The sequence below is a fragment of the Melanotaenia boesemani genome, chromosome 8 (assembly GCF_017639745.1).
Source record: "Melanotaenia boesemani isolate fMelBoe1 chromosome 8, fMelBoe1.pri, whole genome shotgun sequence".
Lineage (NCBI taxonomy): Eukaryota > Metazoa > Chordata > Actinopteri > Atheriniformes > Melanotaeniidae > Melanotaenia > Melanotaenia boesemani.
This window is the reverse complement of record NC_055689.1, coordinates 35,071,370-35,099,327: the sequence shown is the minus strand read 5'-3', so window position 1 is coordinate 35,099,327 and position 27,958 is coordinate 35,071,370. Positions and strand designations below refer to the sequence as shown.

The 27,958-nt window shown below is 33.6% G+C and overlaps 1 protein-coding gene and 1 gene segment (V, D, J or C); both read right to left on the bottom strand.

Annotated features, from left to right (window-relative positions):
- The window catches only part of LOC121645174, a 49,894-nt gene extending 36,647 nt beyond the window's left edge, over window positions 1-13,247 (bottom strand). The window contains 1 exon segment of the C gene segment in view: window positions 13,172-13,247. Coding sequence covers window positions 13,172-13,211 — 40 coding nt within the window.
- The window catches only part of LOC121645098 (zinc finger protein 420-like), a 1,096,702-nt gene that overhangs the window by 123,718 nt on the left and 945,026 nt on the right, over window positions 1-27,958 (bottom strand). The window lies entirely within an intron of this gene.

Here is a 27,958-nt window from a genome sequence, read left to right as displayed (position 1 = left end):
TGTAGAAATTAATGTTCAGGTTGAACCAAACTGATTTTACTTTTAGGCATAAAGCCAGAAAAGAACATATTGAAACATATTTTTTTATTTTATAAAAAGTTTTTTTTTTTATCTTATCATTTCTTATCAGTCACTGTCACCATGAATATCCTGTTTCATTTCTGTCTAGTGTGCGAATGTTTTACATATTTTACTTTTAAAGATTCTGCATACCGAGTGTTCAGTGCAAACTGGTTTCAATGGTTAACGTGGTTGAAATGTGCTTCATGATATTCTAATGTTAATGTAATTGTTTTTCATAATTTAATACTCACTTGGTTGAACAATTAATCTGCTTCCAGTTCCAAATATTAATCTTCTTCCTCCATCATTCACACAACACGAAGCTTCATGACACAAACTCGGCGACCAGCGGCACCACCCTAAAAAGGTGTTTTATGTGTTTCCATCTTGCGTTGCATGAGAATAACTGGTTTTAAGTCTTTTATCCACTTTCTAAAACTTTGCATGCCAAACACCAAACAGAGTAGCCAGTAAATTATTATGTGTTAAACGTCTACATATTAAACATGAAAAATTGGTTAAATTTATACCCTAAACGAACAACTTATCCTGGGGGATATAACCTTTGACAGGAAAAGTAAGGGTCGTGTTTTAAAATAAATAATAAAATTGCGTTATTTTAGCTGAGAAACATTAGAAAATACAATTATTAATTTTTCGGTTGTACCCATTTAAAGGTTAAAGGTATTTAGCTGTTAAACAGTAATAAAAGGTTATAAAATATTGAATTAAACATGAAAACACCGGACAGTTTCATCCTTTACTTTTAAAAATTCTGCACATAAAACGTTGACCACTTACTGGTTTCAATGGTTAATCTGGTTCCACTGGCAAAACTGAGTTTGTTTCGGTTAGTTCCAGTCACACAACACAAAGCTCCAGAACACAAACCATCCACCTCCAGGAATCTAATTCTACACATTCAGACTTCACTGAGACGTAAATGCAGTTTGTTCATATTCATGGATAAGCTTATTCTTTTTAAACGACTTTTTATGTCCAAATTGTTATAATAATAATAATAATAATAATGGATTAGATTTATATAGCGCTTTTCAAGGCACCCAAAGCGCTTTACATTGTGTGAATCCATTATTCATCCACACTCCTCACTCATACCTGGTGATGGTAAGCTACGTGTGTAGCCACAGCTGCCCTGGGGCAAGCTGACGGAAACGTGGCTGCCAGTCTGCACCTACGGCCTCTCCGACCATCACCGAACATTCATCCACACATTCATACACCAGCGATGCCAACACTGGAGGCAAGGGAGGGTTAAGTGTCTTGCCCAAGGACACAACGACAGATGACTGCGGGAGCGGGAATCGAACCGCCGACCTTCCGATCATTGGACAACCTGCTCTACCACCTGAGCCACTGCCGCCCCGTTATAATTTATATATAATATATAAATATATATATGTCACTTACTGGGTTCAATAGTTAATCTGGTTCCACTTCCAAAGAAGATCTTATTCTGATTTGCTCCAGTATTAACACAACATGAAGCTACATAACGTAAACCTGCAGGAAGAACTGAACTAAACTCTGTTTGGAAAAATATTGTTTCTTTATTAAAACGTCCACTAAATGAAATTAAGGCAAATTAAGTCAAAAGTTTATTGGAAGTTTTTATTTATTCTGCAGCTGAAATTAAAATGAGACGTTTTGTATTGATGCATTGTTTAACATGCTAATCATTCACTGTTTGATTGATTATTAGTAGTTGGTGATAATAAACAGCGTCTTGTTATTAGTGAGGCGTTTTCAGACTGGAGGAAACACGTTTTCACCTGAAAACATATTTTAAATGTTTTTCATGATTGTTTTCTAAAGCTTTAAAATGGAGAATAATTTCCATTTTTATCAGCAGCTGTTCACTAAATATTTCCATTTCCAATCCCATGATTTTCATTTTTATCATTTTCACATCAAAAAACTGAACCTGGAGGTTTCAGATAAATCTGATCAATATTTTTACCTTTAGGTTTAAATTATAAACGGTGGCATCAGAACAGGAAACCGTAAATTTACTGACTGATTTCTACTCACTGCTTTCTACTGACAGCTTAGTTCCTCTTCCAAAGATCAGCTTTTTGGTTCCTGTTGTTGTCACACTGTAGATCTGACCTGAACAAGAACTACAGGACCAGTTTCCCCATCAGAGGACACTAGTTCTCCCTGAACATGCTGCTCAGAATCAGCCATGTTTACAGCAACTCTAGAGATTCTATTTAATGTTTAAAGTGTCCACATTCTGGCCTGAGACAGTTTTCTGTGGGACATTCAGCTAAATTTGTGCAATTTTTAAACTTTAACACAAATCTACTTTAGCTGTTTTCCTTTGAGACGTTTAAGTTTCAGCCAACATCTCCTCATCTGGGTTTCAGGGGTGAACTTTGGGTTTATAATCAATGAGATTTTACTAAACATTTTAATGTGTCTCTAATCAGAAATGCATAGAAATCACAGAAATCCTATCCTTTTATATTTATTGTAGCTTTGGATGGGAACTGTAGGGATTAAAACCAAACATGTAAATAAATAAAAATAAGATCATGAAGCAGATAAACATTCACTCACTGGAGGCGACGTTCAGTTTAGTTCCAGAGCCGAAGAAGAGTTTCGTGTTTCCGAAGTCCGTCACACTCTGAAAAACTCAGCTACGTTAACTCAGACACGAACCAGGAGCAGATTCTCCACCTCTCCGGGTTTATTACCAACTCTGGGAAATTTAGACATTTAGTCTGAAATATTTAGAACTTAGTGTGATGATTGAAAAGTTTGTTAAAGAAAGATAATAGTTTTATCATTTATTTTTCTTTTTATAGGAGGAACTTTTTTAAAACAAGTTAATGTTTCATTTATTTAAACTAAGCCGAGAAATTAATTTACACTAATCTTTACCTAAAATGAAGCCCGGCCAGTCCGGGTCAGTTCATCATGTAATGTCAGGTAAAAATTCTTTTCTTTTAGGGATATATTAAACTATACTTTGAACTACAGCTGAAGTACAGTTTGAAAAGCAGCTGTTCACTAAACATGAGTTCAGAAAACTTTATTAAATTATAGAAACCTACAACCTGCTGTTGCTGTTGAACCAGTAAAACATGATATTGATCAGCACTTACTGGGTTCAATGGTTAGTCTGGTTCCACTTCCAAAGAACATCGTATATCCAGATGTCACACAATGTAAAGCTTAGAAACATTAACTCAGCAGCAACAAACTGAACCAGAACCCACAAAAATGTTCATAAAACACTGGAAATTTTCATTTCAGCTCATTAAATTCTGGTTTTAATGAAGTTTTCTTGTATTTTATCATTGTGGACCAGTTACATTACATTTATTTTTCTTTTGTTCTAACTTTCTGAGCCTGAATCAGTCCAACACTTTAGGACTGTAACTCCTATCAAGTTAAACGCTGCTGTCATTTCATTCTGGAGATTATTTATAGAAAACATTATTGATCAGGATCTGCACTTACTGGACTCAACGATTAATCTGGTTCCACTTCCAAATATGATCCTATATCCACCACCAGAATACACACAACATGAAGCTCCACAGCAACAACTGAACCAGACTCTAGTACCAACAACACCAGTGCTAATAATACTGATAATAAACATTTGTGGTGCAGCGACACAGTACATTACGTTTCTCTGACTTTGTCACATTTTGGAAAAACAACAGTTCATTTTTGTTGTGTTTCATTTCTGAGGCCGACTCGGTGGAGAAGATGTCTAACAGCTCTGGTTTTTAATGAATACCAGTTAAACCCTGGTAATTTACTGCTAAATACAGAAAACTCTGATAATAAATAAATATAAAAACTTACTTGGTTCAATGGTTAATCTGGTTCCTTTGCCAAAGATAATCTTATTAACACCTCCAGTAGTCACACAACATGAAGCTCCACAACACAAACTCCACCAGACGTCTGTCCATCATAATAAATGTAAATACTCACTATAATAACATTTACAGGCTAATATTATCTTTCATTACCACATTAAACTGTGTTTTTATTGATGGTGAAATTATGATGTCACTCCGGAGACACAATTTTACAAAGAAACATGTAAATCTTCATCCTTGATGTTTCTAAACTAATTAGTTTCCATGTTTTTTATATCTGTATAAATACTCACTGGTCTCAATGGATAATCTGGTTCCAGCTCCAAAGATCAGCTTTTCTACACCGCCAGTATTCACACAACGCGAGGCCTCATAACACAAACCGAAGATGAACGAAACTAAACTTTTAATCACCGATAAACATCAATGACACAAACAAGACAAAAATAAAACTAATATAACTTTAAATCTTTCCCATCTTAAAAGTTTTACTGTTGAAATAAAATCTGTTTGTTATTAACTTATTTTTTTAGTTTTTAACTGTTAAGATGTCAGTTTATTTAAATCTGCTGTTTTTTTGTTTGATTTTTCTTTAATTTTTCCAGTTTTCGCCGGTTCTGCAGTCAAATATCAGGTTTTAGTTTTAGAACGAGGGAAAATATTTCAGTGTTTTAGAGTTGGTGGCGTTCTGGCTTAACGAACTTTACATTATCAATAAATCAATGTTTCTTATAAGAACTCATCCCAATAATCAGAGACAGTCTTTAGTTTCATAAAAACTCCAATATGTTCCAATTATTAATGAAGATATTTTCTAACTTCTGTTGACACACATCATGAATTATTCTCATTTGATCATAATAATGGATCGTGTTGTAAAACTCACTGGATTCAACAGTTCATCTGGTTCCAATTCCAAACTATTATTATTTATGTAACATGAAGCTTAATGACATAAACTCCGAATCCATGAAAAATAAAGTTTTTTACATTTAATGCATCAGATGATTAAACATTAATGAGATATTATAAACAATTCTGATCCAGATCAATAACTTTCCTGTTTGCATGAATATAGCGTTTGTTTGTGTTTTGCTGGTCAGTCTGTTTCTTCTATTACTTTTAAAGCATATAAGATATTTTACTTACTGGGTTCAATGGTTAATCTGGTTCCACTGGCAAAAATCAGCTTGTTCTGGTTAGTTCCAGTCACACAGCATGAAGCCGTATAACACAAACTCATCCGCCTCATTCAGGAAGCAAAGAAACAAATTCTAAACATGCAGATTTACATTAGACTAAATTCTAAGGTAGAATAGGATTTTTTATGGATGAATATATTTTTATTACTATTAATGATGCTGCAAAGCCTAAAAATCTCATAATTCTTTCATCACTTACTGGTTTCAATAGTTAATCTGGTTCCAGGTCCAAAGACCAGCCTTCCTGTAGCACCAACATTCACACAACATGAAGCTTCGTTACACAAACTGGTGAACTGAACCAGAACTATGTGCAGAAAATATCACAACTTTCCTTTATGTCATTAACTATTAAAATCCATTCCAGTTTTTATGTTTTTCTTCTTTATTAAACTTTAGTTGAATGTTCCTGAAGACTTTTTTATGACTGATTGTTAGAAAAACTCAGTAATTTGATAGAAGCTGTTTAACGTGACATTAATTTCTAAAGAGAAATGAATTCTTATGTTTTACAGGTTTGAGTTGACGTTTAACTGCTTATTTATTTTTTCTTATTGCTGGTTTAACAATTTTACAATATACATATTTCTTGTATATTTTAAGCTTTTGAATTTGTTGCACTATTTTATCTGTTCTGCTTGTATAGATGAGTTTTAGTTGTATGTGGATTTTATTATTATTGACCATCACTCTGTGGCTGCAGCCGGGGTGAAGCCCAAGACTAATTCCCCCTGGTGGGCCAATATAGGTAATCTTGAATCTTGGATTAATAGTATTCCATATTGAATAACAGTACTCACTGGTCTCAATGGTTAATCTGGTTCCAGGTCCAAAGTTAATCTTATTTGCAGCAACACCGACATTCACACAATGCAAAGCTTCATAGCACAAACTGTGCAGATGAGAAATACTGTGATGACTGTAACTCTAACTACCTAACTGTAATTATTTTATAAAAAAAAAAAAAAACTCAGATACCGAAATTTCTGCTTGGGGCTCTACGACAAGTACTTATATTTATATTCTGAATGGTGTCTGGATGGTAAGTGTTTCCACATCTTAATGATCTTATCTTCTAATCTCAGCTGATTTTTTAAATATGAAAAAGGTAAACAAACATTTTCAACTTTTTTTACATGAAGTCTTTAGTAAAATCATTTACTAATAATAAATGTTGTCAGGTGATTTGGTGTTGGAGCTAAAAATTAATTATTGAAGGAAACTCTAATTATGTCTTATGACCTCATTATTTTGTAAAGGTTCAATATAAAACATGTTTAATGTCACCAGAAACTGAGTACTTACTGGTTTCAATAGTTAATCTGGTTCCAGCTCCAAAGACGAGCTTTGCTGCAGCACCGCCAGTATTCACACAACCAGAGGCCTCATGACACAAACCAGAAACCAAACTCCATGTGGAAAAATATCCGACTGGATGAGCTGCAGGACCACGACTGATGGAAAACCTAACTTTACATCTGTCCAACTGGATAAACTCTTTGACTTGTTAATGCATCTTTATGCTTTTCAATAAAGATCATTTAGAGTTTGTCGTCATAAAAAGGTGAATTAGTCCTTCCTTTAACACTAAAAATAAAACTAACATCACAATGACAACGTTAAAAATACTAAAATACTGTAATCTACTGTTTTCTAATTTTCTTTATTATAAATTATTTCAATCAATCTCAAATTTTACTGTTTTATACATTAATTTAAACCCGATTATTTCTGTTAATGTTTGTTTTTTTATGTATTTTTCCAGCATGTTTAACGGTGTAAAAATTCTGCACTTACTGGATCTGCTAGTTAATGTTGTTCCACCTCCAAAGATCATTTTAGCTGCATCCACACAGCGTCAAGCTTCACAACAACTAAGCATGATGGTCAAATTGTTTGTAAAAGATTTTTACCAAAATATTAAATTCTAATCACAGATAACATACATAACATTCCAAAACAAACAAAAAACTTATTTCAAAGATAAAATCTTCATCAGGACTTACTGGGTTCAACAGTTAATCTGGTCCCACTTCCAAAGAAGAACTTATTGCCAGCATTCACACAACAAGAAGCTCCACAACACAAACCCAGCAGCTCAACCAGACTCCACTAAGATTTAAAATATATGTAGAAATTAATGTTCAAGTTGAACTAAACTGATTTTACTTTTAGGCAGAAAGCCAGAAATAGTAATGAAACATTATAGAATTTTGGTCATATTTTTAAATTACATTAAAAAACAGGTTTTATTTATTTATTTATTTTTAAATCTTATCAATTCTTATTAATCATTTTCCTGTGAACGTAAATATTCTCTTTAATTACTGTCTTGAGTGCGAATCTTTTACATATTTTACTTTAAAAGATTCTGCATACCGAGTGTTCAGTGCAAACTGGTTTCAATGGTTAATGTGGTTGAAATTTGCTGGCTGCTTTAAAATTGATGATATTCTAATGTTAATGTAATTGTCTTTCATAATTTAATACTCACTTGGTTGAACAGTTAATCTGGTTCCAGTTCCAAATATTAATCTTCCTTCGCCAGTATTCACACAATGCGAGGCCTCAGAACACAAACCGAAGATGAACAAAACTAAACTTTTAATCATCGATAAACATCAATGACACAAATAAGACAAAGATAAAACTAATATAACTTAATATCTTTCCCACGTTACATGTTTTACTGTTGAACGCATATGTTTTTCTGTTAACTTGCTTTTTTTAGATTTTAACTGTTGTGAATTTTTTGGTGAATTAAATCTGACATTTACAATTAAATTAAAAACAAAGATCAGAATGATGAAAAAAGTTAAAAATGTTACAATATTGAACATTACTGCTGTTCAGGTTAGAATTTTTTTTAATTAAGATTATTTCAGTCAATAGTTTAATAAATTTCTTTATCAATATTTAAATCAGCTGTTTTTTTTTTTTTTTTGTTTTTTCTTTAATTTAACATTTTGAGATGTTTAATATCTAAAAATCCACCACTTACTGGTCTCAATGGTTAATCTGGTTCCAGGTCCAAAGATAATCTTGTTAACAGAAGCTCCAGCATTCACACAGCGTGAGGCTTCATAGCACAAACTGTGCCGATGAGGAACCAGAACATTTCAGAGAAATACTGTGATGACTGTAACTCTAACTACCTAACTGTAATTACTTTATTAAAAGAAAAACATACACAAAAAAAAATCAGACACCAAAATTTAATTCTGCATAGCAAATTTATTTATATATAATATTTTATAAGGCAGCCCAAGGGCTCTACGACAAGTACTTAAATTTATATTCAGAATGGTGTCTGGATGGTAAGTGTTTACATCTTAGTGATCTTATCTTCTAATCTCAGCTGATTTTTTAATTATGAAAAAGGTAAACAAACATTTTCAATATTTTACATGAAGTCTTTAGTAAAATCATTTACTAATAATAAATGTTGTCAGGTGATTTGGTGTTGGAGCTAAAAATTAATTATTGAAGGAAACTCTATTTATGTCTTATGACCTCATTATTTTGTAAAGGTTCAATATAAAACATGTTTAATGTCACCAGAAACTGAGTACTTACTGGTTTCAATAGTTAATCTGGTTCCAGCTCCAAAGACGAGCTTCCCTGCACCACCGCCAGTATTCACACAACCAGAGGCCTCATGACACAAACCAGAAACCAACCTCCACGTGGAAAAACCACGACTGATGGAAAACCTAACTTTACATACGTCCTACTGGATAAACTCTTTGACTCGTTAATGCATCTTTATGCTTTTCAATAAAGATCATTTAGAGTTTGTCGTCATATTAAGGTGAATTAGTCCTTCCTTTAACACTAAAAATAAAACTAACATCACAATTATAATGATGTAAAAAATACTAAAATACTGTAATCTACTGTTTTCTAGTTTTCTTTATTACAATTTTTTTTCAATCTCAAATTTTACTGTTTTATACATTAATTTAAACCTGATATTTTCTGTTCATGTTTGTCTTTTTTATGTATTTTTCCAGCATGTTTAACGGTGTAAAAATTCTGCACTTACTGGATCTGCCAGTTAATGTTGTTCCACCTCCAAAGATCATTTTAGCTGCATCCACACAGCGTCAAGCGTCTCAACAACAACTGAGCAGATGGTCAAATTGTTTGTTAAACATTTTTACCAAAATATTAAATTCTAATCACAGATAACATACATAACATTCCAAAACAAACAAAAAACTTATTTCAAAGATAAAATCTTCATCAGGACTTACTGGGTTCAACAGTTAATCTGGTCCCACTTCCAAAGAAGATCTTATTGCCAGCATTCACACAATAAGAAGCTCCACAACCTAAACCCAGCAGCTCAACCAGACTCCACTAAGATTTAAAATATACGTAGAAATTAATGTTCAGGTTGAACCAAACTGATTTTACTTTTAGGCAGAAAGCCAGAAATAGTAATGAAACATTATAGAATTTTGGACATATTTTTATATTACATTAAAATACAGATTTGATTTTTATTTTCTTTTTAATCTTATCAATTCTTATCATTTTCGTGTCAACACATTTATCCTGTTTAATTTGTGTCTAGTGTGCGAATGTTTTACATATTTTACTTTTAAAGATTCTGCATACCGAGTGTTCAGTGCAAACTGGTTTCAATGGTTAACGTGATTGAAATGTGCTTCATGATATTCTAATGTTAATGTAATTGTTTTTCATAATTTAATACTCACTTGGTTGAACAATTAATCTGCTTCCAGTTCCAAATATTAATCTTCTTCCTCCATCATTCACACAACACGAAACTTTGTGATACAAACTCGGCGACCAGCGGGACCAGAAGACGTTTGCATTAAATACCGTAAAAAGATACAAACTCTTAAGAACAACTAAGGGTCAAATTTTGAAATAATTATATATAAAATTGTGTTCTTTTAGCTTAGAAACATTAGAAAATACAATGATCAATTTTTTTCATTAGTGCCCATTTAACGTTTAAATATATTTAGCTGTTAAACAGTAATGGAAGGTTATAAAAAACTGAATTAAACATGAAAACGGATCAGGTCAATTATTTTCCTGTTCACATGGAAATTATGTTTAATTTTTGCTTTTGTTTGTGAGTCAGTTTCATCCTTTACTTTTAAAGATTCTGCACATAAAACGTTGACCACTTACTGGTTTCAATGGTTAATCTGGTTCCACTGGCAAAAATGAGCTTGTTCCGGTTAGTTCCAGTCACACAACACAAAGCTCCAGAACACAAACCGTCCACCTCCAGGAATCTAATTCTACACATTCAGACTTCACTGAGACGTAAACGCAGTTTGTTCATATTCATGGATCTTTCAGCTATTCTTTTTAAATGACTTTTTATGACCAAATTGTTTTAAAAATATCAGATTTCTGTCACTTACTGGGTTCAGTGGTTAGTCTGGTTCCACTTCCAAAGAAGATCTTATATTGATTTGCTCCAGTAGTCACACAACATGAAGCTACGTAACGTAAACCTGCAGGAAGAACTGAACTAAACTCTGTTTGGAAAAATATTGTTTCTTTATTAAAACTTCCACTAAATGAAATTAAAGCAAATTAAGTCAAAAGTTTATTGGAAGTTTGTATTTATTCTGCAGCTGAAATTAAAATGAGACGTTTTGTATTGATGCATTGTTTAACATGCTAATCATTCACTGTTTGATTGATTATTATTAGTTGGTGATAATAAACAGCGTCTTGTTAATTAGCGAAGCGTTTTCAGACTGGAGGAAACACGTTTTCACCTGAAAACATATTTTAAATGTTTTTCATGATTGTTTTTTAAAGCTTTAAAATGGAGAATAATTTCCATTTTTATCAGCAGCTGTTCACTAAACATGAGTTCAGAAAACTTTATTAAATTATAGAAACCTACAACCTGCTGTTGCTGTTGAACCAGTAAAACATGATATTGATCAGCACTTACTGGGTTCAATGGTTAGTCTGGTTCCACTTCCAAAGAACATCTTATGTCCATAAGTCACACAACGTAAAGCTTAGAAACATTAACTCAGCAGCAACAAACTGAACCAGAACCCACAAAAATGTTCATAAAACACTGTAAATTTTCATTTCAGCTCATTAAATTCTGGTTTTAATGAGGTTTTCTTGTATTTTATCATTGTGGACCAGTTAAATTACATTTATCTTTCTTTTGTTCTAATTTTCTGAGCCTGAATCAGTCCAACACTTTAGGATTGTAACTCCTATCAAGTTAAACGCTGCTGTCATTTCATTCTGGAGATTATTTATAGAAAACATTATTGATCAGGATCTGCACTTACTGGACTCAACGATTAATCTGGTTCCACTTCCAAATATGATCCTATATCCACCACCAGAATACACACAACATGAAGCTCCACAGCAACAACTGAACCAGACTCTAGTACCAACAACACCAGTGCTAATAATACTGATATTAAATATTTAACACAACATTTAAACATTGGTGTTGCAGTGATGCATTACGTGGTTTATGTTCTGAGCTGTGTCTTTATAACAGTATTAAAAATTAACATCAGCACTTACTGGGTTCAATGGTTAGTCTGGTTCCACTTCCAAAGAAGATCTTAAACTGACTCCCTCCACCAGTCACACAACCCGAAGCTACAGAGCATAAACTAAGCAGGAAGAACTGAAGCAAACTCAGATTCTACTGAGACTCTCAACAAATTAAATGGGTCTATTTTCACTAGAAATAATCATTTAGGTAGAATCACCAGCAAAATCATCCAACGCTCAATAAAACTCTTACATAAAACATCATTTAGACGTCTGCATTTCCACTGCAGCTAAAACGTAAACGTTTTTATCTGGATTCATTGACTCAAACGTTAATGATTAACAGCTGTCTGGTTCCTGATGTTTTTAGACAGTTATAATAAGCAATAAATGTAATAAAAAAAATGTCTCGTTGTCAACAAGGGACTTTCAAACCGCAGGAAATACAATTTTTCATTTCCAAACAGCATTATTGTGTTTTCCCGTAACTAGTTTTAGATATCTGGAAATTCTTATGAATAATTTCCATCACTGTGAGCAGCTGCTCAGTAAACCGGGTTTTAGTGGATTATAAAGATAAAACTAGAAATCTTCAGCTCAAATCATTAACTTCTGCTTTTGATTTGTTTTCTTTATATTTAGTTTTTTGTTTTTTACAAACTACATCGGGATGTTTTATATTTTATGAGCTTGAATCAGTCCAAACATCAGAATTTTAACATTAAGTAAAACACTGGTTTTATTTCATTATAAAGACTCTTCAGAGAAAACATTTTAGATCATAGGTTGAACTTACCGGATTCAACGGTTAATCTGGCTCCACTTCCAAATATGAGCTTATACCCACTGCCAGTAGTCACACATCATAAATCTCCTCAACATAAACTCCATAAAATCGTTTTTAACTTGCCGACAACTTAAAACTTCAGAACAACAGAAACTGTTCTGGTTTTAATTTTGGTCTTAAAATTTGTCTTTAAAGATCTGAAATATCAAACATTAGTGATGAATTTCAGGCCTTACTGGCTTCAGCGGTTACACTTCCAAAGACGAGTTTATACGAACTTCCAAGATTCCCCAATAAAACTCTGATTTAATCCATCCACAAAGTTCTTCTCAGAGTTAATAATGCGTAATAAAGCGTGTTGAAGTAAAAGTCTCAGCATTTATTTAATAACCGTAAAATCTATAATCAATAGCAGCATTGACTGAGTTCAGTATTCTGGTTCCACATCCAAATATCCACCTATATTCATATAATGAATATAAAGAATAAAAGTCATATCTGCAAACTAACATCGATTTAAGGTGATCATTAAATATGATCTTATCACTTTTCTTATGATCTGAACTGAACTGAATCTTTTCTCATTGATCAAGAAACTTCCAAAGTCTGACCATTAATCCTGATTATGGTTTATCTCTTTGAATTTCCACCATCCAGACAGCTTCTGTAAAGATTTCCACATAAGGAGCATCTTCAAAATCCTTTTAGCTAAAATCAGAACTTACTGGGTTCAATGGTTAGTCTGGTTCCCCTTCCAAAGAGCATCTTCCTCCCATCATTCACACAGTGTGAATCTCCTCACCATAAACTCCGCACATAAACAACAACAACCCAGAAACCCAAACTTCATATGTTATTAGTTTCTTTATATATAGTCAACTGTTTTGTGTCTGATTATTTCCCAATAAGTCTGATATTAAAATATGATGCAGACCAAACATTTTAATGTTGTTTGTGTTTCCAAAATGAACAAACAAAGAAACAAAAAAAAAAGATCTTCATCAGGACTTACTGGGTTTTATGGTCCCACTTCCAAAGAAGAACTTATTCCCATCATTCACACATCTACACACCCAGCAGCTCAACCGACTCCACTAACTCATAAATAATCATATATATGTAGAAATTACCCAACTCTTTTAGCTTTTAGGCAAAAAGACAGAAATAGTAATAAAACATAAAATTTCAGACACATTTTTATATTTTATGAAAATACAGATTTTTTTTTTTCGTATAAATTCTTATCAATTTTTTTCCCGTCAACATAAATATCCTGTTTAATTTCTGTGTTGTGTACGAATCTGTTATTATTTTACTTTTAAAGATTCTGGGAACCAAGTGTTACTGGTTCTAAAGGTTAACGTGGTTCCTGCTGTTGTTGCTGAGCCTACGTGGCCCCTCAGGGTATTAGCGGTAATTAAATATTCTGACTCATCATAAGACAAGAAAAACATCATATAAGCAAAGTTTCTAAACACTGGTTGTATTAACCTTTAGAGGTTTTTATAGAAAGGATTGTACTTACTGGACGAAACGATTAATCTGCTTCCACTTCCAAACAAGATCTTTTGTCGACTTCCATCATTCACACAACGTGAAGCTCCTCAACACAAACCCAGCCGCTCCACTAGACTCCACTCAGGAAATTTACACGTTATCTGGCATTATTTTACTAACAGGTTCATATTTAACCTCTTTATGGAGTCGCACATTTTAATCTAACCCTTTTATTTATTTGCTTTAATTCACTCTTATTTATGTTTTTAATTTCATATTTTATATGTATCTTTATTCAATAACTGTTACTCATTTATTTAATTGTACTTTATTTAATTCCATTCTTATTATTTTCTTTCATGTATTTTTTTTATAATTGTAAATAAATTCAGACGTTAAAGGGTTAATTTATAAATAGCTACAAAAACCTTGATTAAATACACTGAAGTTCATACCTGTAATGTCTCTAAGTTAGATTTATAGTCCTCTGGAGGTTTTTGCACAAATTTAATGGTTTTGTTCATTTTTTTTATCATTGTTTTGTGACAGTGAGTATTTGGGGCGTTAATATTATGTATTTTATAGATAAAATGTGACATTTGATATTGTGTTTGTACAGTTTTTATTGTTTTAAGATGTCATTTACATGTAAAATTTTAATCTGACTTTTTTAAATTAATCTAACATCAGAACAGAACAAGACAGATTACTGTTATTTAACCTATTTTATCTAAAATATGAATTATCTGAATAGATACCTGTCTAGTTAACAGATTAAGATTTCATTGTAATATTTACAGACATGCGGAGGGAAAATTTCAGTATTTCTATTTAGTTTCCTTTTGAAAAATTGATTGCTGACAAAGATTTTTCCCAATATTAACATTTCATATGGATCAGAACTTACTGGGTTCGATGGTTAGTCTGGTTCCACTTCCAAAGAAGATCTTATATCCATCAGTACTCACACAACACGAAGCTCCATGACACAAACTGAAGTCAAACTCCATTCAGAACATCTTTTTTTTGTACTTTTATACTTGTGTTAAAGCTGCTGTTTTACGTTAAACTTAATTTTCATTTAAAGTTCACGTCAAAGTTAAAAACCGATCCAACAATAGAACAACAGTTAAAGCTTTACGGTTGCTGATCCAGAATTATACTGACTCACTTTGGGTTTTTATTGTTATTCATGTGGCCACGTTGGCCCTAAAGAACCAACAGAGTCCGACTCACCGTCATTAACCACCAGTTTGGTGCCGCTTCCGAAGACGAGCTTGTTAACACCAGAACCATATGTCACACAGTCTGAAGCCTCAGCACAAGAACCGGCCCGATCGCAGCAACTGTGAACTACAGCTCCACAACTCTACAAAACCTCCATGAGTCCGCTCGGCAGCCTCATCCAGATCGGTCCAGAGCAGTCCAGTCCAGTCCAGTCCAGTACTAACATAGAAACCTCTACTAAACGCTGAAACGCAAACTGTAGCTCTGCAGGTTTTTCACATTTCATTTGTCACAACTTTTACATCATCTCTTAGTCGGGTCCAGTTTGTGGAAATTCTTCAGATTCTCTAAAAAAAAAAAAAAATCCAAAGGTTCTAGTTTACAACTTCATGATCGAACTGATCAATCAGCCTTTTCATCAACTTACTGTCATCAACGATCAGTTTGGTGCCGCTTCCAAAGATGATCTTATTCCCACCAGTCACACAGCCTGAAGCCTCAGCACAAGAACCGGCCTGAAGTCTTAAATCCATTTTCACCTGAACACATCGTTTTACTCTGCCTGTCCATCACGTCCGCCAACATTAGAGCAGCTTCGCATGGATTAGACCACAATTAAACCACAAATAAACCAGGATTAAACCACAATTAAAACATGATTAAAATCACGATTAAGTCATGATTAAACCATGATTAAAATCATGATTAAACCAGGATTAAACCAGGATTAAACCACAAATAAACCAGGATTAAACCAGGATTAAACCACGATTAAACCATGATTAAACCATGATTAAAATCACGATTAAACCATGATTAAAATTATGATTAAAGGGTTCAAATTCAGACGAAATCTGACTCAAACCAGATCTAATAAACCTGATTAAATTAGTCTGGTTTACACAGCGCAATCACATTCATGTCATCATCAATAATCATCACGTACCTGGTTCAACAATTAATCTGGTTCCGCTTCCAAAGAGGATCTTAAACTGGTTTGTTCCAGTCACACAACAGTAAACTCCACAACACAAATACTGAGCTGATCAATAACGGCACACATGAAGAACCGCTTCAGAAATCTTATTCCCGGCTCAGTTTTTCCACACGAAGCTCCACAATACAAACTGGTTCCAGTAAAGCAAACAAGTTCTTTGTTTACAAGGAAACCTAAATTATGTTTTCATTCCTTTTCTTCTTCAAATATTCTGCATGAAAACTGGAAATTTCTCTACACGTTCAGCTGCTGCAAAGATTTTACAAACTCTGGTCACATCAGATTAAATCAGCTTTTTATTGACTAGTCTGATTTTTATTAATTTAGTATGTTACATGTTTTCTTTTATAAACTCATTGATGGATGATTTCTGTAATTACTGGTTTCATCCAAACATCATTTAACTGTAACCTCACGCGTCAGGAGCAACATTCACTCTGATATTTACTCGAGTTTTTAATCCAGGAACGTTGATTTTAAGCTTTTTGTATTGCTTTTAAAAATTGCTTTTATAATTTACTGTTTCTTTATTTATGTTTATTATTATTTTCAGTTCTGGACGCGCAGAAAAATTTTCTAACTTGACAGGAACATGAATTTTTGATTTTGCTCCTTTTAACATCTGATCAGTTTTCAGGACAATTTCTAAACAAAACTTCAACATTTCTACCAAACCTGGAACATCGACTCGTCCTGTTTTATATCTTTTGTTTTTACTTTTCTTGAATATCTAAAATCTCTTTCAACACTTACTGAGCTCCACGTTTAACCTGGTTCCTTCTCCGAAGAAGATTTTATTTCCTCCTCCAACATTCACACAACACGAAGCTCCGTAACACAAACTGAACCAGCCAGAAAAACCACCGTCCTTCCATCCCAGCAACAGAAAACTTTACTTTTACACTAAAATCACGTTTTTACATTTATTTTCTGTTTGTTTAACCTGAACTTACTAAATATTTTACATGAAATTTGGGAAATTTTCACAGAATTCTTCCCTCCCGCCAGCGGCTGCATTTTAAAAAGATTTCACCATTAAAATTTTTTATTTTATTCTCCTCGTGTTATTGATTATTCTGATTGTTATTGATTGATCTGTGGCCAAACTCAGCATGTTCGTCTCAATGTAAAATATTCAGCCTTTGTTTTTTTACTGTTTAATGAAAGTGAAATAAATAATTTAACTGATTACTTACGGGCTTGAACAGTGAACCTGGTCCCGGTTCTAAATACGATCTTGTTTAACGATCCAGTTTTCACACATCAGGACGGTTAATGACACAAACCGCCATGTTTCATTCAGTCTTCACATTCTTCTCTAAAAGCTCTTTTGTTATTAAAATCATGACCATCTTTTATTTCTCTTTCTGGGTTTAGCTAAAACAGAATAACTTGTTCCAGGTAGATAATTCTAACCCTGCCAGTTACACAGAGATCTAAAAACATCCAACATTACAGATAAATTTCACTGTATTTTCATGTTTTGTTGAGTTTTATTCTGATTTGTTTTTCCCATCCTCTGATGTACAAATCTTAAACTTCCAGATGTCTGATGAAGAAAAAATATGAGAAACGCTGAATAAAAAGCGATTTACTCACTGGTTTCAATGGTTAGTCTGGTTCCACGTCCAAACATGATCTTCCTTTGGTTGCTATTCACACATAAGGAAGCTTCAGGACACAAACCTGTTAAATTGTTTTCTCTTTAATTTCATAAATGTCTATTTATATAATTAACATTTTAGTTAAACCTAAGTTTCCTTTAGTTTTGGGGGTGTTTAGTTTGAGTTTATGTATTTAATTCCTATACAGAATATCTTAAAATTTCCTTCCTGTCTAAGGATTGTTTTATTAAAAATGTTCACCTCTTTTATTTCGCCATTATTTCTCTTGAAAACATTCTTTATAATGTAATGACTTTCTGGGTTTAATGATTGTTTGGCTCTATTTCCAAATATGACCTTAAATATTTTCATTCAGACTTTAAATTTTGTGCACATGTGAAACATCAGCTGATCCTTCCTGTAACCTTCAGACATGTTTATGATTTATTTTAATTTTACTTACTGGTTTCAACAGTTAACCTGGTTCCTCCTCCAAACACGACCTTCCCAAACCCTCCAGTGTTCACACATCAGGACGTTTAATGACACAAACGCGACTTACAGAAATTTTAAACTGGAACAAACTTCATTTAAAATTCTAATATTTTAGCATTTCATGGCTTCTGTTCCAGCTTCAGGCCAATAAATAATCCACAGTTCAGAGCAGGTAAAACAACAGCTCAAGTTTTAACGTAACTTTTTAGCCGTTTATTCGTGTTTGTGATCGACACTTACTGGTTTCCACCATCAGACTGGTTCCTTCTCCAAACACAATCTTCTGTCCAACATTCACACAACATGAGGCTCCACAACACAAACTCAGCCGACCCGACTCAGTCAACCTCTTCATCGTCTTCTTTTACATTTTCAAACTGAGTCTAAACAGCTTCGAACCAAACTTCCAACATTTTTAACACTTTTCTTTAATATTCAGGTTCCTGACAATTTCACATGTTTATCACATGATTCTAGCATGTAGAAACCTTTACATTACACGTGTGGAAATAGAGAATACCACCCTAACCATTTATGTTTTCATCTCTTTTTAAATAAATCTGAACTTACTGGATTCGGTGGTTAAACTGGTTCCACGTCCAAAGATCAGCCTTTGTGCAGCATTCACACAACAGCAAACTCCTGCACATGAACTCCGCGTCCAGATTCAGCTGCTAAAGACCAGCTCTGCAGATACAGATCTTTCTTTTTATTCTGAGCTGTTTCTGATGGAAATCTGAAATATTTCTGTTAGGTTTTTTAAATATAAAATCATTGAATTTCAGTGTGATTTTAAGCTGCTGCACTTTAAATAAAATATCTAGTTATATTTTCAGCTTTATGAGTTAAAGTCATGAGCTGTTAACAGTTTGGTTCCTTCTCTAATAAAATCCTCCATGATGACGATGATGAAGTCAGTTTCTGTCCTGACACAAATGTGATTACAGATCAGCTTAAAGCAAAGCGTAAATATTTAAATATAGTGACTTCATTTAATCTCTATTGTGTTTTTTTCCAGGAGCTCTTGTGAAAAACTTTTACGGTTTAATCTGATGTTAAATCAGCTGCAATAAAAACCTTTTTTCAGTCGAAACGAACAAGAAGTTCCTGAACTCACTGGACTCGACGGTCATTCTGGTTCCAGATCCGAACAGAATTTTATCGTAGCCTCCAGTTTTCACACAGCGTCGGGTCTCAGTACAAAAACCTCTTCAGAGTTTCGACTACGACAGGATTTCAGTCTGATAAAAAACTAAAAACCTGAACCAGAAAACGTCTTTAAACTGAGCTGAAAATATTTCTGAGACGCTTCTTTATCCAGCTTATTAAACACTGCCCTGCGATCAATTTGAGTTACTGATCAGAATCAGACAAATTTGCCAGAAAACACTGATTTAGTTTTAAAATGAAGCATTTCTGTTTATCTGGAAGCTTCTGGTGTTTAATGAGGTTCATCAGCAGAGTCACACTAAATGAAGCTGAACCATGAAGAGACTTACTGGACTCCACCGTCAGCCCAGTTCCAGGTCCAAACAGGATTTTATCCAGACCAGAACCCTTCACACTGCAGCACAACACATGACCAAAACACACCAGACTCTGCTCTGACGATGAAGGTAAAATCATCACACCATCATCATCAAACCTGCTTCAAAGTTCAGGTTCAATAAAGTTTTTAACATATTTTTGTCTTTAGTATTTCTGACTGCTGATACGAGCCTGCAGATTCATTTTCTAAACAAACGGAGAAGCAGGTCTCGTCTCTGTGAGGCTGGAAACGAACGAACCGGTCCAGAACAACAAAAGGACCAGAACTTTATTTCACAGGAACTCATCCTGACCGGTACCCAACAACGAACTCAAACATGTTTCTCTTTATTTCCAGTCAGAGACTCAACGTTGTTTAACTGAAACTCCACCAAATCTAAAGAATCTGTTTCTTGGTTTTTAAACCTTAAATCTTCCACAGAAACAAAAATCTGAACTTCAAGAGTTAAATTTGTTCATTTTCTTCTCACCTGATTCAACCTTCAGCCGAACGCCACCACCGAAGAGGATTTTATCGTTTCCTCTCGTCACACTGTGACTGAGGCCTGACTGAAAACCTGCAGTTTCATCCAGGATTTACCAACGTTCACTCTTTAACTTCTGCTCTGTTTAATGGTATTTTATTAAAAACTTTCATTAAATCCTGATGGCATCTTCTGCTTTATGCTCCGATTCATGTTTAAATAAAAATGAAAAATGATAAACATTTTAACTTGGATCAAATTATCTGAGTTTTTCTCTTCGATTATAACAAAAACAACAAAAACAAACAGTGAGTTTAACTTAAATCAATTCAGCAGTCTGGCGTTAAAACGTCTAAAAGTCTGAACTTTCTGCTGTTTTCAGTTTAAATACCCTGAAGCAGAAGTTAAATATTAAAGTAAAAAGATGAACTTACGGCTCTCCACCTTCAGCCTGCTACCGGACCCAAACAGCAGGTTCCCGTAAGCTCCACCAGAATTCACACAGCAACACACAGCACCACAAAAACCAGCTTCCCAGTCCTCAGAAACACCGCTTCCACCAGCAGACTTATCCAGAGTTCTCCAGCAACAGTCATCACAAACACAAAAGCCTCCAACTTCCTACAAAACAAACATCACTGAAGCTTTACTGGATTATTTTCTTCAGACATTTAGTTCTGTTCAGAAAAATCAACTTTAACCCAAAACTGAGTTCAGATCCACGACCAAACACCGGTTTTATGTAAAACTGTGTCCACGGTGAGTTCAGATCCACGACCAAACACCGGTTTTATGTAAAACTGTGTCCACGGTGAGTTCAGGTCCACGACCAAACACCGGTTTTATGTAAAACTGTGTCCACGGTGAGTTCAGGTCCACGATCAAACACCGGTTTTATGTAAAACTGAATCCACGGTGAGTTCAGGTCCACGACCAAACACCGGTTTTATGTAAAACTGTGTCCACGGTGAGTTCAGGTCCACGACCAAACACCGGTTTTATGTAAAACTGTGTCCACGGTGAGTTCAGGTCCACGATCAAACACCGGTTTTATGTAAAACTGAATCCACGGTGAGTTCAGATCCACGACCAAACACCGGTTTTATGTAAAACTGTGTCCACGGTGAGTTCAGGTCCACGATCAAACACCGGTTTTATGTAAAACTGAATCCACGGTGAGTTCAGGTCCACGACCAAACACCGGTTTTATGTAAAACTGTGTCCACGGTGAGTTCAGGTCCACGACCAAACACCGGTTTTATGTAAAACTGTGTCCACGGTGAGTTCAGGTCCATGATCAAACACCAGTTTTATGTAAAACTGAATCCACGGTGAGTTCAGGTCCATGACCAAACACCGGTTTTATGTAAAACTGTGTCCACGGTGAGTTCAGGTCCACGATCAAACACCGGTTTTATGTAAAACTGTGTCCACGGTGAGTTCAGGTCCACGACCAAACACCGGTTTTATGTAAAACTGTGTCCACGGTGAGTTCAGGTCCACGACCAAACACCGGTTTCTTTGTTTTTACTTTCACACGGTGAAATCACGTCTGATTTTGATCGTTCAGAAATTTTCTGGAACGTTCTGGCTAATCCAGAAACAGGTTTATGAGGTGTTTCTACTTTTCTCCTGTAAATAAACGACGATCTAAGATTTCTGTCTCACCTGAGTCGACAATCAGCCGAGTTCCAGCACCGAAGATCAGTTTATCGGCAGTTCCTCTCACACCGTGACCGAGAGCTGAACAAAAACTACACCAGCGGCTCAGATTCACAGCAAACAGAAACACGATCGCTTTGTTCTGGTCAGATTATTTCTGAAATAAAAAGTCTTTCTGGTTCTAATGAAGGTCTATAAAAGCTTTTCATTCTGTAAAACTGACAAATTCAGGATCAAATTTTAAATTTATTCCCTGGTTGTTTCTGAAAACCTGTTTTTAACTAGAGACTTTCAGCAGAACTCTGAAAATCACAGATTACAGCAGCACTTTATAATATTCTGATTATTCATCTCAACTTTGAAGATTCAGTAACTTTGCTGGAATTAATTACATTTTCTCTCATTTTTAGTTTTGGTAAAATATTCCCAAAGAACTAAATAACTTTTACATTACGAAACAGAAAAGAGAATATTAGTGAATAAAAAGCAGATTTATTTAGTTTTTGTTGGTTTTTTCCATTTTCTCTTCCGATATAGAATATATTAAAGTCTGTCTCACCTGAGTGGACGGTCAGTCGACTTCCACGACCGAAGATCAGTTTTTCTGTGTTTCTAGTAACACTGTGACGCCGAGCTCAGCGAAAACTACACGACTGTTTAACGTTCTAGAAATAAAACATGCGCTTGATGTTTCTGTTGTTTTTTATTTTAATTACTCAGCTGTAACCAGATGTATTTTACCTGATTTTTAAAGGTTTTCTAAAATATTCCAAAAGAATTCAAAAACTTTTTATATTTTCTGTACATAGAATTAATAGAAAAGGACTTTTTGGGACATCCAACGACGAATATTAGTGGATAAAAAGCAGACTTATTTAGATTTAAAGGCCATTTCTCCTCTCAAATTAAAATTTTTATCTCACCTGAGTTGATAATTAGTCGAGTTCCACCACCAAAAAAGAGTTTTTCATTATTTCCTCTCACACTGTGATGAAGAGCTGAACAAAAACTACATGACTGTTTAACATTCGTATAAACTGATTTAACACAAGTTCGTGTGAGAAATCATTTCAAATATTAAACAAGTCTGAGATCAATTTAAACTTGTAAATGTTTACTGTTAATTAAAGTTCTTTTCTTTTTTAAAACAACTTCTTACCAGAAAAATATGTTGAATAATCCATTTTCTCTCAGAGTAGTTTTGGGTTTTTTATGTTTTCATAGGATAAATTTTAAAAAAGAATTCACATTTCTGTGCAAACTTTTTGTTTTTTTTAGAAAGTTTTAATAACTGTTAGTGGAAACTGAAAAGTCTGAAATTTTATTGTCTTTAAGTTGTAATAATTAAAAAGAAGTTCAAATAATTTTGGATTATGGAAAAATAATCAGGCGACGACATACGATATTTTATCAGACTAATATTTTACCGTTACTTACTGCTGTAAACTGAGAGTTTTGTTCCTTTTCCGAACTTGGTCCTGTACCCTCCCTGAGCTGTCACACCGAGCCTGAAACCTCCACAAAAACCAGGCTGAACCAGAATTCTCGTCTGATTTAAGGTTTAATTTGCTTTAATTTGGTGGCTCAACTTCTCAGGGAGGAAATCTACATGTAAAATGTAAAAACTTTATTTATTTACTGACCTGCGGACACAATGAGCTTCGTTCCACTACCGAAAATCACTTTGTTTCCAGCTCCATTCACACAACCACACACACTCATACACAAACTCTCATTCAACAAAGTCAAAGCTTTATTTAAAATGTGAAAATTAATCCTGTTTTCACACAAACTCAGTAACTTCTACATGAATTTTTTATCATAAGTTGTAACTTTTAATATATTTTAATTTATTCGGCGCTGTTTGGATTTAATTTTCAACATTTTTCTAAACTGATTTCACATTTTCATTAATTTTAGTCTTTTATTTCCATTTTTTTAACTCATAAATGCATGTTCATATTTGTTTATGATGTGCAGCTCCTGGTTTCTAAATGTTTTTAACTGTAAATAATTACGTGTTTAATTTAATATCTTCCTAGCTGATGGTATTTTTACTGTTTCAAACTTTGATGTGATTTTATTTTATGATTATGTAATAAATCAGCTGCTGCTCGAGTCAAACAGAAACTCAGACTGAATCTCAAACAGCAGAATTTTAAGTCTAAAGAAATTAAAAATTAAAAGTGAATTACAATCATTCCTGATTCCTCATTCTGAGAAACAAACAGAGTTTTTAATCACCAAATTGATCGATTTTCTTTTGTATCTGAAGTTGTTTTCTGCAGCTGTTTGATTTTAATCCAGTTTCTTTTTTATTTTTATGTCTTTATCCTGCTTTTATTATTAATGAAAACAGCTCATTTGTTTTTGTGCCAGTTTAATTCTCTTAAATAGAGAATACAAAGAAAAAAATGAATTGAAGAGACTTTAAAAATATATCTAAAAGTTTAAATTAAAATCTCACCAGTTTCAACGTTGAGTTTGGTTCCTGAGCCGAAGAACATTTTCTGTCCCTGATTCTTCACACTCTGATTCAGTCTGGGACGAAAACTGCTCCATCTATTTATTTCATATCTCATATTTCATTTTGAATGAATGAATGAAAATGAATATTTCATTTTACTTTAACGTCTTTTTGAACATTTCATTGCTATTCTGGAGATTTTCTGCTGTTTTAAAACCATGAAATAAATTTATTTTACATTAACATCTCAGTTTTCATCCATAAAGATGTCCAAAAAAAAAATAAAAAAGAAGAAAGAAGAAATAAAACAAAGATTTTTTTTTAATCTCACCTGCTTCAACTTTCAGTTTGGTTCCTTTCCCAAATAAAAGTTTGTTGTTTCCTCCCTGATTCACACTGAGACTCGGTCCATGTAAAAAACTCAGTTTCACATCATCTCACCGTTTCAATGCTTTTTTTTTTATTATTTATCCTCCATCTGTCTGATTAAACATGATTCTCTGATTCTTTCTCTGCTTTATGTCTTTTTACTCGTTATCTTCTCTTTCTTTTATCCAGTTTGATTCAGTTTGATGTTGATTTTCTTCTTTATAATAAAAACAAACTTTTTATTTTCCGATCAGCTTCAATTAAACAAACTAAAGAAATAAATTAAAATTTCAGCATAAAACCACAGTAAAATGTTGATCTGGGCTCATTTTACTTTTGTTTTTCTCATTCGTTTATCTTCAGAATTTTACAGTGAATTTATTATTTCAGAGTTTAAAAATATTTTGGTTCTTTTTTTTCTTTTAAACTGTAAAATTCTGAGTTTCTCGTCAGTATTTTTATTTTTTATTTGTCCTGGCAGCTCTGCAGCTGTTCTGAGCCGCTCAGTTTGCATCAGTAACGATGTCCAAAAAACAGAAATCTAAAGAAAAATCAGCAAATAATAAAGAAAATATGAAATGATGAAAAAAATCTCACCTGCTTCAACGTTTAGTTTGGTTCCTTTTCCAAAATAAAGTTTATCATTTCCCTGATTCACACTGAGCGTCAGTCCATGACGAAAACTGCGTCGCTTCAGTTTCTATTGTTTGTTTTAACTTATTCTCCATCTCTCTGGTTAAACATGATTATCTGTCTCAGACATTTTAGCTTTTCCTCCTTTAAACATTTTAATGTCTATAAATCTAATTTTTGCCTTTAAAGAATAAAAAAAAATAATAATTTCTGAATTCACTTCATCTTGTTTTTCTGACTTCACTGATGTTTTTTTTTTTTTCACAAACAAAATAAATCCAAATAGAATAATCAAATGAGAGTTTTAATTTAAAACGATAAAATTTTTAAAGACTTTAATTTGGTTCATTTACCAAAATACAGACTGTAACTCAAACTCTGGTTAAACCTGCTGCCAGTTTTTATCCACCATCACTCTTTATTTTATCTGTGAAGCAAATTCAGCTTCTTTTTCTGAGGTTTTCTAACTTTAATGATTTATCGTTAAATTGATGTTTGATTTTAGTTTTCTTTGCAGCTTTTTTCTTGAACTAAACATTTAGAAAACTGTTTAAAACTCAAAAGAATAACAAGAAAATGTTTGAAAAGTGAGAAACAGAAAATTATTTTTCTTACCAGTTTGAACAACCAGTTTGGTTCCGGTACTGAAATAAAGTTTTTCTAGTCCCTGGTTCTTCACACAGTAACTCACACTCTGACAAAAACACACTGACCTGAAGATCTTTTCACGTCGTCTGCTGACATCTTAAATATCTGGATTTTAAAGTATTCTAACACTTTTTTTATTCAGTGTTTTTATTCATCTCTTGACCTTTTTTATTTTCTATTAAACAAATTTCTTTTTTTTATTTATTTGCTATTTATTTTTATGGTTTTATTTCCATATTATTATTTTGTATGTATCTTTGTTAAAAAATTGTTATTAATTAACTAATATTTAATTGTGTTTAATTTAATTCCAGTCTTTTTCTTTTTAGAATTTTTCCTGATTTTCTTACTGTATTTATTATAGTTTATATAACCATAAATAAATTAAGGCGTTAACAGCTTAATCAGTTAAAACTTTTACTGTCATTTATTTTACTGTCACTTTGTGACTCTTTCTTAAAGTGATTTAAAGTTTTAGTCTGTCTGACAAGATTAAAACATAATCTCACACTGACCTCACTGTGTCCTGTTAACATCCACTTCCTGTTAGCATCCACTTCCTGTTAACGTCCACTTCCTGTTAACATCCACTTCCTGTTAACGTCCACTTCCTGTTAACATCCACTTCCTGTTAGCATCCACTTCCTGTTAACGTCCACTTCCTGTTAACGTGCACTTCCTGTTAGCATCCACTTCCTGTTAGTGTCCACTTCCCATTCCTCATCAAGGCGACACACATCTGTGAGTCTGCTCTGCTTTTGTTAAAATGATGATTTTGTCCATGAATCCTTAAAGTCCACCGTCCAGGACAGACACGTCTCCCGGGCGTTGTTTCCCAACAGAGGTTCCGCCTCCTTCTAAGGGGTGTGGCCTAAAAGTTTATCAACTGGAAACAAAATTTAACAAAATGTTATTGAAAAACGCGTTTCATTCTCATCAAAGTGTTGGAGAAAAATATAAAAGGCGTGTTTTTATTAGAGTGCCTCTAGAGAGAGAGTGGTGCCACCGGAAGCTCAAAACGCTTGCCGATCACGTGGTCCATGTAGCCTCCAAAAGTTCCAGGAAGTGCTTGGCGGCCAATACAAAATAATAAGAAAACTACGATAATCGGTAAATAATGATCAATGAAGGCTTTGCTCTGCAATATTTTTATAGTTGTGTTCATTGATATGAATCATCAAAGTTTTACTAAACCTGTTTGACATCAACAGCAATGTAAATCATAATATTTTCTGTTTTTTTAACTTTATCTTTCAGACTGAGGCATACCAACAGGTGAAGACAATGATTTATCAAGTGACTACACAATAAATCTAGGCTCACAGCATAATGATAACTGTTCTTACAGGAAATCTATATCCAATAAATAAAATTTAGATCCCAATTCATTTCAAATAAATGGGTTATCTATTCTTACTTATTAGTATTTACTTGTGTGAATTGCTTTTAAGTCTTAAGACTTATTTTGACTGAGGCAGACTGACTCACAATATAATGTGTTCTTACAGAAAATCCATGGCAAATAAATAAAATTTTGATTTCAATTCATGGAAAATACATGGCTTTCTATCACTATTTGTTAACTATCCCAAGACTTACTCCCTACATATACATAATAAATCAGACAAACACCCTTTGTTTTCCAAATGCATTTAATACCTAAAAGAATTCCTTTACAATAAAACTCGACAAGATCAGCATGTCTAGCCATTTATTTTCTCTGCTATCCTTGAATACAGTCTTCACCATGGTATGCTGTGCTGCATGGGGATGCTCCAATTGCTCAGAGAACGGCGTGCGTATGTATGGCTTCCCCAAAGACAGGGACAGAAGGAAAATATGGATGGCCAAAGTCAGCAGGATACATCTGACCACCATCAGGGACTGTGAAAACAAAAAAA